The sequence below is a fragment of the Rhinoderma darwinii genome, chromosome 13, assembly GCF_050947455.1.
Source record: "Rhinoderma darwinii isolate aRhiDar2 chromosome 13, aRhiDar2.hap1, whole genome shotgun sequence".
Lineage (NCBI taxonomy): Eukaryota > Metazoa > Chordata > Amphibia > Anura > Rhinodermatidae > Rhinoderma > Rhinoderma darwinii.
In genome coordinates, this window is record NC_134699.1 from 44,211,466 (window position 1) to 44,229,532 (window position 18,067).

The 18,067-nt window shown below is 39.1% G+C and overlaps 1 protein-coding gene across 1 annotated transcript in view; it reads right to left on the reverse strand.

Annotated features, from left to right (window-relative positions):
- Positions 1-933: 933 nt before the first annotated feature.
- Positions 934-18,067, reverse strand: part of LOC142665811 (proton channel OTOP2-like) — a 47,948-nt gene continuing 30,814 nt past the window's right edge. The window contains exons 4-6 of the mRNA XM_075845586.1: positions 4,112-4,260; positions 1,796-2,670; positions 934-1,104 (exon numbers count right to left, since the gene is read on the reverse strand). Coding sequence (XP_075701701.1) covers positions 934-1,104; positions 1,796-2,670; positions 4,112-4,260 — 1,195 coding nt within the window. The remainder of the gene's footprint in view (positions 1,105-1,795; positions 2,671-4,111; positions 4,261-18,067) is intronic.

Consider the following 18,067-nt stretch of genomic DNA (forward strand, 5'->3'; position numbering starts at 1 on the left):
TTACTTGTGATTTTTCACAGCGATTTATCACAGCGATCCTGCCGCTAATGTCGCAACACACACTACTTTGTTGTGGGTTTAAGCACCCCATTGAATTCAATGGGGAAAACCCGCAACAGAAGAGCAGCATTTCCGCAGCATTAATTGTCATGCTGCGGTTGAAGAAACTGCACCGAAGGTCAATTTATGTGCGTCCATTTCGTTTGAAATTTGTTGAAATCTCACCCTCACTGCTGCTACTGTAAGACCCTGCGGATTTTCCACAATAAATCCATTGCGGAAAATCCACAGTGTTTACGATGTGTGTGTTCGTACACAAAGGGACAAATTCAGGCAATAACTCCATATTAGGGAGTAGCTTGTTTGTAGTCATGCATGTTTACTTGTTATGTAGGTTACCTGTACATTTCGACTTCCTTATTGACTGTAGGGTTATAGGGTTATTATTTTTTATAACATCACCTTATTGAATCAGTAACATTTCCACACACTCCCCTGCATATTTCAATGCTACAATATTGATCTATATTGATATTTTATGCCCCCCTGCTCATTCTATTTTAGTCTTTTTTTCTTTGCTTCAATCTAATTTGGATAAAGCCTTGTTTAATAGTCTGCTAGTAAAGTTAGTATAACACACTTTAATTTGTCAACATTCTACTGTACTATTCTTCCAACAAATTTTGGGTTTCCCATATTATGTATTTAGGTTATTTCCGCCATAGAAAACGTGGAACCCTCTATTATTGAGAAGAACATCTTATTTGTACTCTGTAGTCCAGCAAAATAGCAGTGTGTTTATGTGTTTGTGAACTTTGTAGTCTATAAATAGTAAATGTTTTATAACTCCATAGTCCTTCAAAATCTGCATAGAGCTGTTTATGATGTTATTATAGAAGCATCATTTATTTGGAGAGGAGGTTATGTAGTCCTCTATGACATGCTGTAAAGTTCCAACAAAGTAGCAGCTGCATGCATACGGTAGAAGATCCCAAAAGGGAGACAAATGTTGGTAATTATGGCCCATATTGTGAAACCATAAAAATTGACCTCTAAACCATTGTCAAATCGTATCCGAGCTCCAAAGGCAGGCAAAATCCAGAACTGTGGGAAGGAGACAAGAAAGAAGACTTAGTGGAGGAAGAGGACAAAGACTGCATTAAATTACCAAATGCAAATAGGAATCATCAGACTAAGGAATGGTTGTTCACAAGAAGTAAGGGAGACAACTAGATTGGTGCTGTACTTTTTTTGAAGGAGCTGCGGAGAAATTGAAATAAATGGCCTTCTGGGAAATCACTGTAAGTTTTCATTTGGATTCTTTCCTCATGGACAGCTATTAAGACTAATATATAAAGTGCACTGAAATGTCTCCACTATTTATAAGTATGACTTTACTGTTAATACGGTGACATAATTCAAATCACAGATGAATTAAGCTGTGATGATCTAACAGAGAACGATGGATGGTATTGGTAAATGCTACATGAAATTGATATAAATAAATTCCTTACAAACTTTTAAAATTGGTAAAAAAATGGACCTCAGCCTTAGAAGATGAGATACAAGATGAGTTACCTTTTTGATACAGATAGTTCATTTCTCTTCAGTCTCAAGTAAAGCAAATTGAGTGTTTCCTTGCATATTGATAAAACCAGAGAAATGATCTTTTCCAGTTAAATCCATTGTACATGGTATCTTTTATAACATCAACAGTTTGATGTGTCAGATCATACTTACAAAATGTAAAACACAGAGATAGGCAGAGTCGCAATATGTATAATTCATTACTTACTATTATGTTGCTGAGGAAAAGAAACAAGTACACATCTTTCATAGTTTTTCTTTTCTTGAAGTGACTTTTGATGTGAGCACTCAAGGTGTCTCTTCTTGACATTCTCATGTTAGAATTCTTTCGGGCTCCTGTAAGAGATTGTCTTCTGTCCATTTGGCTTGCAGTGACATGCTTTATGGCTTCATGGGCTTCATGCTGTCCTGTCGGCCTAGAGGTATTTGCACTAAGAGGACTGAATAATACATTGGGTGGCAGACGATGCAGCCCTTCAATAATAAAAGAATTCTGAACAGAGTGCTGAAGAATCATAAGCACTGAATAACTAAGAGTTAATCCACACAAACTGTTGAAGGGTTGATTAGACACCATGGCTATAATAGAGTAGTAGGAGATTGCATATTGGCCTAATGTTGCTCCAAGTAGTAGAGTCATATCCAGTGTACGACTTGGGTTCTTTTTATTGTCCATCTTTCTCTTATCTAATCTGAAAATAATAATTCCCACTATATTGGCCAGGCACATGAGAGCGAGGCTGATCACATGAAAAAGGTAGAAGTTTGTCAGTGACAACCAATTCTTATGAATGTTATCCCTACCCATTTCATACATGATGAACATCACTAGACCAATAACCAAAATGGTCACACCAGATATAAGTCCCAGGAGGGGTACATGTTGACGGACTCCTGGCCCTATTCCATGGTAGTGGGAAGAATTTTCATCAATTTGACGTCCTACATTCTTCCACATGATATAAATCATAGCTGCAGCAAATAGATTATACTCGATGTTGAAGGGGTACAAGTAGGTAAACACTGTGGTACCGTTGATGCAGTGTGATTTGCAACCACATCTGTACACGTTTTGATATTCATCTGGAAAGGGAAATGAATGTGTTTTACTTAGGCTGCCTGGTTAAGGCACATAGTCTACTAACATTGTTTATGAAAAAAAAAAAATTATTATTATTAATCAGTTAGCAATAAATGTTTATTTTGTAGATTAAGTTAGGTCATGAAAAAACAGTCTCCTTGTCCGCAGTGATTTTAGAAATATTTTCCAAATATAACCAGTAAATGAATATGCTAGATGAGCTTTGTGATGTCCGACGTGCAAACATTTGTAGTTTTCTCTGTATATCAGCATGTCTAAGCTCCTGAAGCATAGAATATGTGCAAGAAGAAAAAGCTTAGTTAATTGAGAAACACCTTTGCGGGCAATAATGCTGGTACTTGCATACCTTCCAACCATCCCGGATTCAGCGAGATAGTCCGCGGTCCCGGGGGTATGTCCCGCTGTCAGCTGTATCTGCGTCCCCGGCCTATGCTCTGGCTGGGGATTCTGCTCCTAGAGGGAGTCCCAATGGCGCTATCTATCTATCTAGGGGGTGGAGCTATCTTTGAGGGGGGGTGTGGCACTATTTACATAGACACTGTGGCACTAGATAGGGGTACTATATACAGAGAACACTGTCTCACTATCTATATGGGCACTATCTACATGGGCACTGTGTCACTATCTACAAGGGCACTGGCACTAGGGGCAGCTAAGGGGGCATTATACTGTATAAGGGCAGATATGGGGGAATTATGCTGTATGGGGCAGCTTTGGGGGCATTATGCTGTATGGGGCAGCTATGAGGCATTTTACTGTATGGGCAACTGTGGGGGACATTATACTGTATGGGGGCAACTGTATGGGCATTATACAGTATGGGGGGGGGCATTATACTGTATGGTGGCAGCTATTTGGTATTATACTGTGTGGGAGGCACTATGGGAGCACGATACTGTGTGGACTGAACCGGGGGTGTATGGGCGGGGATTGGGTGCAATTAGAGGTGTGGCTTAAAAGGGAAAAAAAATCTGTTGTCCCGCTTTATGATACTTGAAAGTTGGGAGGTATGGGTACTTTTGAGGACATTTCCTGGCATTTAAAGTAGTAAATCTGGAATTTATGGAACAGTGTGGCTGGCACGGTCTCTGACTGTCATTAAATGGTGTGGCTGGCAATTCGGGGCTCAATTTTTGAGTGTTTATGGGTCAGAGTGGCTAGCACTACAATGGGAATACAGTGTGGCTACTAAATGGGAAAAAATTTATTGTTATTGCTTCATTTCGCTGCCTTGTATAAAACTTGGTTCCCTGCAGCCACTACTAGAATATCTAATCTGGCTACAACTAGAAATGGTTAACCTGAATAAGTGCATTTACAGATACATATACATCACTAACTTACTGATTTACCCAAAAAATGAATAGGTACTGTTTAAATGAAGATAGTCTATTTAGAATAACCTGTTTAAGATTTATGTACCTTGATGTTCACTGTAGCTGCTATTAGTGTCTTCAGAAAAATTTCTCTGTAGATACTTTTGTAGTTCAAAAGTGTGATATCTGGACTCTTCAGCAACTGCAATGATCCATATGGTCAAATTTATAGTCAATAAGACCATCAGAAAACACCTGTGGTAAGAAAAGTGTGAGAATGTATATTAAATAAAATATTTATTAACTACCATTGATTAATAAGTAAAAAAAAAAATTCATATTAAAAAGAGTATTTACATTATTACTTAGGGTCATTGATGCTTAGAACAGTTTCATGAAAGTGTTGATAACAGTTAAATCCCATATTAGAATAGGTATTTTATTAAATATACAAAAGGCTGTGAACCTGAGAGAGAGAGAGAGATCTGTCTATATATATATATATATATATATATATATATATATATACATTTTTATTTTTTTAAAGCATCAAAAATAGTAGACCCAAAAAAGTATATATATATATGTCAGTCACAAGGAAATAACAGTAAAGTAGGCCTGTACACAGGTCTAAGGGTATGTTCACACGCTAATGTAAAAACGGCTGTAAAAATACAATGCTGCTTTCAAGGGAAAAACGCCCCGTAGCAACGTATCACCGTTTTTCCAATTTAAATCAATAGGCAGATGTTTGGAGGCGTTCAGCTTCCGTATTTTCAGCCATTTTTTGCGGTGTTTACGGTTCCATTCTCTGAAGCGTACGCCGTCTGTGTGGGAATGGCGCATGCGCCGCTCCCACACAGACCAAAGCTAAGCTAGTTCGCAGAACGAAATCCGGCGCCATTTTCATGTTGTCCGGAAGCCGCTGCCGGACAGTAAGATGACGACTTCCGGCCGCGGCTTCCAGCCATATGTTCAAGGAAGCGAAGGCGCAAGGAATAGGAGCAGAGGTGGCGGTGGCAGGAGCAGGTAATTTATGTTTGTGTATGTGATGTGTGTATTATGTTCGTGTAAAAAGAAATATTCGGTACACAAGGTGATGATTTTAGCAAATCTTTCGGTTTTATTTTATCAAAAGTTGATGCTAGAGGTTTAGTGCGACGTTTCGATCGTGTATTAGACCTTCATCAGGCACTTGTACCTCCTGGTGTCTGGTTCATCCAGTCGTTGGCGCTGCGTATTTTAGTAGCGGTTTACCGCTTTGTGTATGTTCGTGTTATACTGTCTGCTGAGCCCTGTATCTAATCCTCCTACACTGTGCAGTCGCTCAGAAAATGGCAGCACACAGTGTAGGAGGTTTGAAGATTCAAACCCCTCCTTCTGCTGGCACTAGCCAGAAGAAGGGAGGGGGGATTGTGTGAGGACACTAGAGGAGAGTGTGTCCATCCCACATTTGCAGCATAAATCAATGAGTTTGCTTTACCACAGAGACCTTGCTGCAATTTTGGGAACTGCTCCCTCTAGTGCCCAGCACATGGAAATGTTATAAATTAGAATCTAATTTATTATATTTCCTGACTTGTGAAAAAATTAAAACAATGTGTAATCACTCAAATACTAATTGTTTAACTGAAAAAAATAAATAAAAATTCCAGCGACACATTCCCTTTAATCTCCCCAGAAGGAAAGAGCGCGCCCAACAGGCCAGCCTGGTTACTTCACTGTTTGGTCCATGGAGGTGGAGCCGCATTGGCAGATTTCACAGACCTCATTCGATAAGAAAATGAGAGATTGACACTGCTGAGTGGCTGCTGTATTCTGAGGCAATAAGCAGTCACTGAACCTGGTATACAGCAACGGCTCAGCAGTGCCACTCTCTCTATCACTATCTACAGTAAACCAACCCCCTAGTAACTACAGATAAACCAACTTCCCAGTAACTGCAGATAAATTAAGTTCCATTCTCATTGTCGTCTGAGCCTTCTATCAGATTTGACGGAAAAAAGTTCTACATATTGCATTATTTTTCCAGGACTACACGCCCTAGCCCAATAAACCCCATAAGTCCTAGGTTTGTATGGCACATGTGTGGAATGTGTCTGAGGTTATTTATGTGTACAGTGTAAAGAGTGGCGTTATTCATGTGTACAGTGTATATGGTGGCATTATGTATATAGTATATATAGCAGTATTATTTATCTACAGTGTATAGCTCTATTATAAATAATATAATGAATTTGGGCAGTAAGGATCACTAAAATATTAAATTCATCCACCTAATTAAATAATATCTAATATATACTTACTGCAAAAATGTATTTAATAAATAAATGACAAACACGTTATATATCCTGGTGGTGTATGAGGTAATATATTTATTGTACACATATATTAATATTTCTGCAATATTGTATTTATTACTAGAATTTTAAATATGATTGGAGAGAGTCTATTTCCGGGTATTGACACCATCTCCAGTAGGTACCGTTCCTGCTGTCTTCCATCTGTGCTGCTCAAACATTTCAAAACGGATAATCAGACACCGTTCCTTTATGAGAGTTTTGACTGATGTATACATTCAGCCCCTCACATGCTGCTCCTGTTAGCAGTTTTGTTGGATATACTGATTTATGAAATATCTAAATAGCACAAAAGGAGGGCAGCAATATTCAAGAAGCATCATAAACAATGTACAATGTTTTGGTATATCTGGAGTGTTGACTTGTTGGGCCTCTGAGATTAAAATGCCAGGGGTGACTTTATGTCCCAGTCCTGCCCTGTAGACCATTACTGTAGGGCAGACTCTTGCCTGTAGTAAGAAGAGTAGGGCAAAGGAAGGAATGGGAGAGAACTGGGGGGTTGGGAAAGAAAAGGCTGAGGGTACACCGGCAAGCAGCCCTTGGAGCATACAAATCAAGCCACAAGCCAACCTTAAGTATGAGGAGGAAGAGAAGGGTGAGCTAAGTCAGTGTTGCTAACATAATGGACCCAGGGGACCAAATTCTGAGGAATTTCTCCAGTTTATCAGACAACAGTGCGGTAATGCTTTCGTCTTTTCCTATGTACCAGGATAAGCATCTTTTGACTTTAAAGAAGTCAACGAATTGTTTCTTCCATGACGCTGCTATTGTCTGCTTTGCAGCTAAGAAAACAAAAGCAATATTGTGGTGGGTGTATGGCTAGGGATTTTGGGCATCTTCCCAAGGAATTTTAACTATGTCATGTCCCGTGAGGGTAAAAATAGGGTAATATACACATATCCAAATTCGCCAGATTCTGGGGCAAAGCCACCAGATACGGAGCAAATTCCCTGATACCTGGCATCCTTGAATCAGTTCTGGGAATAACTGGAATCCTCCTTGGCTATGTAGGCAGGGATTGGTACCATCTTGTTAGGACCTTGATGTTGGTTTCTAACATCAGGGTATTCTATAACCCCCTAGTACAGGAGGACCAAATTTTGGCCTATTGATCATCAGAATGCTCAGCTCCCAAGTCCATATGCCGATATAATGTGGCACAGTTAACTCTGGAAATACCATTAACTCTGGAAATACCATCCTGCCAGGCACATTTATTGAATAGTCTCTGGAAAATCCGAAGGTAGAAAACCATTTTCAATGCATGCCCCCAGCCCAGCCATTAAATATATTTGCTACAATCTTCCAGAATTGGGCGGAGAGGCTGTAGCATTGGGGGGGGGGGGGGTAGTTGGCCGCAAATAGGGAAGGTACATCATTGGTGCTAAATATTTAAGACGTTAGATTTAGCCTGATTGAACTCCAAACCTGAAATGGACCCAATTCTGGGCAAGATCTGTTGAAAGTTTAAAGTGCAAGGGTGAGAGAGGGTGGCCTTGGTGGGTACCACAGGTGATGGGAAAGAGGTAAGTGGAAAACCGATTATAGCTTATAAAGGCCTTGGGTGAGCTATAAAGCACTTGGAGACAGGTGACAAAATGCCAAGGAAAGCCCAACTGGCGTAGCACTGTGAAAAGATATGACCAAGAGACCATGTTGAATGCCTTCTTCATATCAAGGAAGAGAAACATAGCCTCAATGCCCCTAAGTTTACAGCCATGCAGCATGTAGGGGGCTGTGGGAGAGGGACATTGTCCAGCAGACTCCGGGTCATGATGCGGTACTCTTGTGATCGAGGTATATAGACGATATTCTATTCATCTGGCAGGGCTCCACGTCTCAATTAGAATTATTTTTGGCTTCCCTTAATATCAACGATTTTAACATCAAACTGCCGTGGAAATATAGCAAAACTTGTGTAGAGTTTTTGGATATTCTTATTATGAAGGATGATAAGGGGTCTATTTCCACTGATATCTTTAGGAAGAAATTCTCAATTGATAGAGATTCGTAACATTTTACAAAAACATTGGAAAGTTTTGCTCACTGATCTGGATTTGGCAGGGATTCTTGCCCTGTTACCCCTCCATTACATGGAGAAGGTCTAAGAACTTGAGGGATCTTCTTACATCTAGCAAATTACATTCCTTGTGCCCCCCAAAAAATCGTTTGGTAGTTGAGACCCCCCTTGGGGATTCTTTAATTGTGGTAACTGTTCTGCTTGTAAATACATTTCACATGCCTTCAATTTCTACAATTCGGACAGAAGTAAGGATTACAAGATTGTATATAATATCACTTGTAATACAGAAGCTGTGGTGTATTTTGACACTTGTTCGTGTGACCTCATTTACGCTGGAATGACGAGTAGACCTTTGAAGGTATGTGTGTTAGAACATGTCAATAAAATAAAATTAGCTGCCAATGTACAAGAGATAGAAAAACTTCAACCCATTGCCCGGCACTTTCGTGATCATCATTCCTGTAACCCCAGGGGTTTTAAGGTGCGTGGAATAGATAGAATCTCCTTGGGATGGATGGGAGGGGATTTACGTTTGGCATTGCTGAGGAAGGAAATTAAATGGATCACTTTACTTAATACAGTGATACCATTTGGTTTGAACGAGGCCACTAGTTTCAAGCCATTTTTGTAATTTACAACTCTGCGTGAATTTTATTCCTCTAGGGGTTTTTTCTTGTTTTTTATTTTACAGAGTATATATTCCAGTTAGTGGGACTGTCCTTATGAGATTTAGATCTGATTGGAGAACAAGAAAGCTGCTTCAAACATGCAGTTTCATTATTTAAACCTAGGACTGGACTTAATTACCTTTATTCAGTATGTAATGTATTTTCTTATATATCGAATTGTTCCATTGTTATCCTTTATTCAACAGTGATATACACTGCTTGTTGTATCCTTTGATCTGCTTGTCGCCGTTTCTTGTTTCTCTTTTAGGGGATACCTTGTTGCATTACGCTATTTGTAGCTATGTTCTCCCTTTTTATTATTTTTGTGGGTTTATTGAACATAAATGCTTAGATGAATGTACCTCTTTTATTATATATATATATCCTGTATATTTATATATATTTTTATTTTCATATATTTTTGGGGTATTTTAAATTTATGTTATTGTTTATTTATTATCTTTTATTTGTTAATTGTTTTCTTAATTTTATTTTATTATTATTTTTTACTCTTTCTAATTATTTTTGGTCACTTATTGAATTATATATGAATTTTATTATTTAATATTATTATTTATTATTTAATATTATATTTGTTTTATATATATTTGCTTGTTATACGGTATATAATATTTTTGGGAATATATAGATATATTATTTATATATTTGTATGTATTTATTTATTATACAATGTATATTTATTATGTATTATTTTTATATCATATATTCTTTCACTTTGTTTTTCACATTTATATATTATATATATATTCTTTTCTGTGAGTCACTACACATTTATTCATATGTACTTTATCACGATTAAATTCTTTTGAGCAACACTGTTTTGCACGTTTTTGTTTTGGTGTCACTTTTTCACTTTTTAGTACTTTATTGTGCACGTGTTGCCACTTTATCATTCACTTTTATTATGAATTCTTTTATTTATTTATTTTATTTGACATCACATCACTTTAGTTTATAATTTCTTCACAGCACTTTCCAATGATATATCTGTATTTCGCTTGTATATATATATTCGTTTTTCTGAGATGTATACACATATGTCTATTATTATTATTATTATTATTATTATTATTATTGCAATCTTTAGGGTTCTACCATTCTATCCATATTCCCCTTATTTCATATTAGCCCCACTTAATAGTAGTTTCCATTTACACATTTTTGTCCTTACCTTGGTTGTCTTGGCTCTGGTATGTGCATGCACTGTGGGACTCGCATCCGGTAGTGCCGCTTAGCATCGGCGTTGTCATGGTGACTCATGCCTGAGGTCATCATGCTGCGCCCTGTCATTTTGACGTGCGGTGCGTCTTGTGATGTGAGCGTCTCTCGGCAGGCGTATTGAGCGCAGCTTTGCGCTCATCACAGGTGAGCATAACCATCTACATTCCTATATAAACCCCTAGAATTTTAATGTATGTAGCCCCCTGACGAAGCCGGTCTGTAGGGCGAAATGCGCGTTGAAGCGCTTTTTCATCCAGTTCATGAGGTTGCCGTCTCCACTCCCCACTATGTCTCAGGGTATGTGCTTACTTTCACTTCTGAATTTTTGCATGGTGAACGCCGTAAAAAGAAAATATATAAAATGCCAGAATTACTATTTTGTGGTCAACTTTGCGTTGAAAAAAAAAGTAATAAAAAGTGATCAAGAAGTCATACGTACTAAAAAAAAGGTACCAGTAAAAACCACAGCTTGTGCTGCAAAAAAATAAGCCCTCACAACGCTCAATTGACAATTTTTATTTTTTTAAAGTTATGGCTTTCAGAAAGAAAGGCAAATAAAATCATGGGATGCATGAAAAGAGGCCTAGATGCTCATGACAAGAACATAGTTTTGGCTCAATAAAATTCACATATGGAATATTGTGTACAATTTTGAGCACCTGTGTATAAGAAGGACATGGCTGAACTAGAATGGGTTCAAAGAAGGGCGACCAAGGTAATTAAGGGAATGGGCGGATTGCAGTACCAAGAAAGGTTATCCAACTTGGAGCTAAGTTTAAAAAGGGCATTGATGACTTTCTTGAAAAATATAATGTTACAGGTTATGAGCACTAGATTCTGGGGACGGGATGTTGATCCAGGGATTTATTCTGATTGGCATATTTGGAGTCAGGAAGGAATTTTTCCCCTAATGAGGCAATTGGCATCAACCTTATGGGGTTTTTGGCTTCCCTTTGGATTAACATGGTAGAATTATAGGTTGGACTTAATGGACCTGTTTTTTTTCCAACCTTATCAACTATATAACTATGTAATTGTGAGATGAGCTGCGATACCAGACAAAAACCCATGAACAGGTATGGCGCTGTTTCTGGAAGAAAGCAGCCATGTTTTTCGAATCTTGAACAACCTATTTAACAGAAACTTTAGGGACCTCGCTCAAACCATTTTCACTGTCTGACTAATAATGAGAAAAGGGTATCTATTCTTAAAACTTTGCCAGTTCTCTAAATAATGTAAATGGAGTTTATTGGGTCAAATAATGAAAATCAGTACTCCATGCTCTAACTTCCTGTTTGGCTTGTGCTTATACACAACAGAAAATCTGAAGAAGCAGAGCTGCAGTATAAAGCATGGGGAAAAGAAAGCCACAGCGCTTCTAAAGAGACTGGAGTTGAATTTCAAACAAAGACTTATGTTAGGCAATGAAGCTAAGATAGGAGCTGTTGCAATGCAAATATAAACAGTATATTTTTTCCTCCGAGTGGAACTATGATTTCTATGCAGGCACAGCTTTGTTTAACCCCTTAATGACCAGGCCTGAAAGAGCCTTAATGACCAGCTGAAGTTTTCATTCTTGCCTCTGCATTTCAGCAGCCTTAACTTTTTAATTTTTTCTCACTGATGGGGCCGTATGAGTGTTTGTGTAGTGGGAGAAATTATATTATGCTTCGGCACTGTTTATCACTAAATAACCTGTTAATTTAATTGTTCAGGTTATTACGGTCGTGTTAATACCTAATACGTGTAGTTTGTTTTTCTGTAATGTATGCATAATAAAATGTATTTTATACAAAATAATCATGTGTTTTTGTTTGGACGTTTTGTTATTTATTTTTTTGTTTGTTATATGTTTTTGTTACATAATATGCCCCCCGAGAGGTCGTAACAAACCTTGGGTTACATAAAAAAAAAATTATTGTGCAGGTTTTTACTGCAACTTGGGCGACCATAGAAGCCCCAGTTACAAGGAAAAAAAGCCAACTCTCATGGCATTATTCACTGGCAGAGCTGATCTCGGTCTGCATTGCCGCTGTCTCTCTTCACTACATAGTGTTCTTCGAGCGCTAGGTTGGCTGGACAAGAGAAGACAGAATCGGTTATAAACTGCTTCTATCATCTCCACAGAGTCCCCGGCTGTTTCTGGCAGTCAGGTAGCCGACCTGTTCCTGCTAGACTGCAGGGGCAAGAGCTTTAATGCAGCGGTGTCAAAAGACATTACTGTAGACTTGGTACCTGCACCGCCCACTGTTATAAGACAGTAGTCGGTCGCTAAGTGGTTAAAGGATTTTCCCATGAATAACATTTATTACCTTTAAATTGGTTATGTAACATCAGTGGGGTTCTGCTGGGACCCCCTGTCCCTTGTTTTCTCTTAAATGGTCCACTGCTTGTTGGAGATGTATGGAGCAGTTTGATCCGCTCTTTCTATAGCACACATAGCTCAAACAGCAGCACGGTGAAGCAAATAAAATAAAACCACTTTTAATAATACTTCAGTAAAACCTTAATGAAAACCATACAATAATTGTGTATGACACACATGAAACATGCCACAAGATAGGGAAGATAATAAGGAGTCACACAGAGGGCACAGTAAGGTTGTATATGTTCATCTGATACACAGTGTGATTAAAGATATTAAAAGGTAAATGGTTCAATCTCACCCAATCAGTTGTGATAACAGAGCTAGGGCTTCAAAGGTATTCACTGCAGGTTACTGTGTGTCTCCTGTCCCTATAAGGGAACATTCACACATGGCGGAATTGCTGTTGAATTCCGCTGCGGACAGTCCACACTGGAATTCTGCAGCAGCCGTTTTTTACATTTGTTTGTATACATTTAGGAAAGTTAGTTCAGACGTTGCAGAAAATAACTGTGCGGAAATCAGGCTGCGGTGCAGAATTTTCCCTCCGCAGCATGCTCATGACGTTGCGGAGAAGCAGCGGAATTTCACTGCGGATTTCAGCCTTTGCAATGCAAAAACTGAAATCTGTGGCAAGTCCGCTGTGATATCCACAACGTCTGAATTACCTGTCAAATATGTAAATGTTGGTGCAGATTCGTTGCGTAATTGCCCCATATCTGCACCAACATTTGCAGCGGAAAAATTCTGCCACGTCTGAACGTGCCCTTAAACCCTGAACCAGAAACCATCCAGGGTCCCTGTGACCTAACCACAGGACTACCGCCTCAAAAGAGGTGACCCCGTCTGAAGCTTAAGCTGAAAAAACCCTGAGCTTGTTTCTCATGTACATTACCCTATGCGTTTTGTCTTAAAATACTCATCAGGGGACCCAACCTAGTAAGTGATCAGAAGAAGAAGCACAGTATAGTCAAAACTAGGCATCTCATTTCCAGTCACATTTCCAGTCATTAATATTTCCAACCAATGGCTACTGGTTAAAAATGATCACGCATTTATGGTTTGGCCCTTTAATTAGTTATCTATATTATGCATTCTTGTTTGAACCAGTATGTTAAGTGGAGTCAAACAGATATGTAACAGCAGGCTTGTCCATAGGCTGTTTAGCCGCAAGACTTTACAGAATACTACGGAATACTACAGACATGAGATTGTATCATGACGGTCCATTCTTGAAGCCCAATGATTCATATAAATATAATTGGATTAATTATACATTTATATTAATGCTCAGCATAATCACAATTACATACACATACAAATGCCAATTGAATTAATTCTGGGTGCAGCTATATTATATTTTATACTGTTCACAACAAGCCTTTTTTACAATATACTGTACGTAACCGTGCTTTAGGCTATGTTCACACCGCATATGCTCAGGCTAAAATTATTGAGGCTGATTTTAAGAGAGAGCCTCTGAAATACAGACGTTTTTGATGCTGATTTTCAAAGCTTTTTTTTTAATATACACATGCAGTTTTTTTAAGCGTATTTTGAGGCATATTTTCGTAGCATTTTTTGTTTCAAATATATTTATATTCAGTTTAATCTTACGCAATACAAATAAAAGAAGAAAATAAAGATAGTCTTATTATTTCACAAATTCTTTACGTACCAGTGTGTCTACTCTCGCAACTGACACTAACAAGTTAAACATAGTAAACGTTCACAACGAAGGTGATCAATAAGCAATTCAAGTCTATAAGACAATTTACAGTATATGTATACCTCAACCAAAGTCTATAATTAAAATATTGGCATATATGAAGGTAAGTACTCAACATCAACTAAGTAGATGCGAATCTCCCAAATAGTTGTGAATCTTGTAGAAAGGGAAGCCAAGCGGACCAGATTCTTTTATATTTGCTCAAAGTTCTCTGCGCAATATGGGACAATTCTTCTAGTCTAGATATTTGAGCCACCTTGTTCTACCACTGAGTAGTTGGGGGTGTATCAACTTTCCTCCAATACAATGATATCATGGCTTTTGCTGCTGAAAGCATGTGTAGCCATAGGACCCTATTAAAGGACACTGGGAGAGGCGGATGCATATTTAAGAACACAATTTCTGTGGACGAACTAGGAGCTTGTGGACACACATATAGTTACATAGTTACATAGTCACTACGGTTGAAAAAAAGACACATGTCCATCAAGTTCAACCAAGGGATGGGAAAAGGGAAGGGAAAAATATCTACACATAGGAGCTAATATTTTTTTTGTTCTAGGAAATTATCTAAGCCTTTTTCTATAGCCATCTACTGTCCCTGCTGTGACGGCTCCTGCGGTGACTATTCCATAGATTCACAGTTCTCACAGTAAAGAAGACTTGTCGCCTCTGTAGATTTAACCTTTTTTTCTCCAGACGAAGGGAGTTCCCCCTTGTTTTTTGAGGGGGTTTTACATGGAACAGGAGTTCACCATATTTTTTGTATGTGTCATTAATATATTTATATAAGTTAATCATGTCCCCCCTTAGTCGTCTCTTTTCAAGGCTAAATAGGTTTAATTATTTTAATCTTTCCTCATAACTTAGATTCTCCATGCCCCTTATTAGCTTCGTTGCTCTTCTTTGTATTTTTTCCAACTCCAGGGCATCCTTTCTATGAACTGGAGCCCAGAACTGAACTGCATATGGTAGGAGAGGTCTCACTAATGCTTTGTAAAGTGGTAATATTACATCCCTGTCCCGCGAGTCCATGCCTCTTTTAATACACGACGACAATATCATGCTGGCCTTTGAAGCAGCTGATTGACATTGCATGCTGTTATTTAGTTTATGATTTACAAGTACACCCAAATCCTTCTCAACAAGTGACTCCCCCAGTATAGCTCCCCCTAGGACATATGATGCATGCAGGTTGTTGGTACCCAGATGCATAACTTTACATTTATCTACATTAAACCTCATTTGCCAAATGGATGCCCAAACACTTAGTGTGTTCAAATCAGCTTGCAATTTACAAACATCTTCCATAGACTGAACTATACTACATAGCTTGGTGTCATCTGCAAAAATAGAAATAATGTTATTAATCCCATCCTCTATATCATTAATAAATAAGTTGAATAATAGTGGTCCCAGCACTGAACCCTGGGGTACCACTTATAACCGGGGACCATTCAGAGTAGGAATCATTGACCACAACTCTCTGGATACGGTCCTTGAGCCAATTCTCAATCCAATTACAAACTATACTTTCTAAACCTATAGTCCTTAATTTACCCATTAGACATCTATGAGGAACAGTGTCAAATGCTTTTGCAAAGTCCAAAAACACTGTATCCACAGCAGCCCCTCTGTCTAGGCTTCTGCTCACCTCTTCATAAAAACATATCAGGTAAGTTTAACTACTTCTGCCCTTAGTAAAACCGTGCTGGCTGTTACTTATAATACTATTTTTCACATAACCCTGTATATAGTCCCTCAATAGCCCCTCAAACATTTTCCCCTCGATGGATGTTAAGCTTACTGGTCTATAATTACCCGGGGGAAGACCTAGAGCCCTTTTTGAAAATAGGTGCCACATTTGCCCTGCGCCAGTCCCTTGGCACTATACCAGTCACTAGAGAATCTCTAAATATTATGAAGAGGGGGACTGAAATAACTGAACTAAGGTCTTTAAGAACTCTAGGGTGTAACCCATGTGGTCCCGGGGCCTTGTGCACATTTTTTTAATTTAATTTAGCTTGGACCATATCTACATTCATCCCATTCAGTATATCAACTGATATATTAACAGCACAGTCACCGGCTACATCAGCTGCTCTTTTGTAAAGGATCTGCCAGACACAGCTTCTGTGTCGACGCCCGTGGGTAATCAGTCTGCACCTGCTCCTAAGTCTGAGAGAGTAACACGATCTAATACCAGTCAGGCTGGGAGGCTGAGGAGTGGGAGAGCCTATCACAGCCTGGCCAGACGGAGCTAGCTCCCGCCCTCTGTCTATTTATACCTTCACTTCCTGCTCCACCTTTGCCTGTGATTCTTTTCTGTTTCCTGGTTCTGCTGCTCCTGCTATGATTATTGACCTTGCTTCATTTTTGACCCTGGCTTTACTGACTACGCTCCGGCTCTGCGATTTGTACCTCGTGCACTCCTGGTTTGACTCGGCTTGTTCACTACTCTTGTTGCTCACTGTGTTGCCGTGGGCAACTGCCCCATTTCCCTTAGCTTCTGTGTACCCTTGTCTGTTTGTCTGTCGTGCACTTATTGAGCGTAGGGACCGTCGCCCAGTTGTGCGCCGTCGCCTAGGACAGGCCGTTGCAAGTAGGCAGGGACTTTGTGGCGGGTAGATTAGGGCTCACCTGTCTGTTTCCCTACCCCGACATTACATCTTTCTTCTCTTGTATATACAGAGCTAAAGAACCCATTTAGTAATTCTGCCTTCTCTTTATCCCCTGTGACCAACTCCCCATTATCACTATCTAAGGGTCCTACATGTTCAGATCTTGGCTTTTTTTCATTTATATACTTGAAGAATTTTTTGGGATTTGTTTTACTATCCTTGACCAACTGCCTTTCATTTTGTATTTTTGCTAATTTTATTACATTTTTATAGATTTTATTACGCTCTCTATAATTTCAAAAGGCTACAGATGTACCCTCCGATTTGTATTTTTCAAATGCCCTTTTTTTGTCATGTATTGCCCTTTTTACAGAAGGTGTAAGCCATGTGTCATAATTAGAAATGACCAGATCCAACAGAGCTTCACCTCTAGTCGGGTCTTCCACAAACTGGCCCATAAAATTTTCCGGAAACAGGTTGAGGAAATGTCTCCCCTTTGCAGTTGAAGCCAAACCATCACGCCAATTAACCCCTTCCCGAAAATGTGCGTTACTGTACGTCCTTTTTAGAAGGTCGTTCCCGCAAATGGGCGTACAGTAACGCCCTGAGGGGGAAGCGGGCACAAGAGCTGTGCGCACTTCATCCTCAGCAGGTGTTGGCTGTAATATACAGCTGACATCCCACTGCAACGGCGGCGATAACAGTTCTCTCCGATCGCCGCTGTTTAACCCCTCAAATTCCGCTGTCAATAGCGACACTGGCATTTAAGTGATTGACACAGAGGGAGGGGGCTCCCTCTGTACCCCGTTGGACCCCCACGGAAACTCACTTCCCAAAAAATTTAATAAAAACTGATCAAATTATCACATGTACCCCAAAATGATACTAATAAAAATGACAGCTCGTCCCATGAAAATCAAGCACTCACACGTCAACGAAAAAATAAAAAGTTATGACTCTTGGAACGCAATAATGCAAAACGACGACCCAGACTAATTTATATTTTTTACAATGCCACGGACACCCTTTAGAAGTGCGACTCCTGCACCCAAAA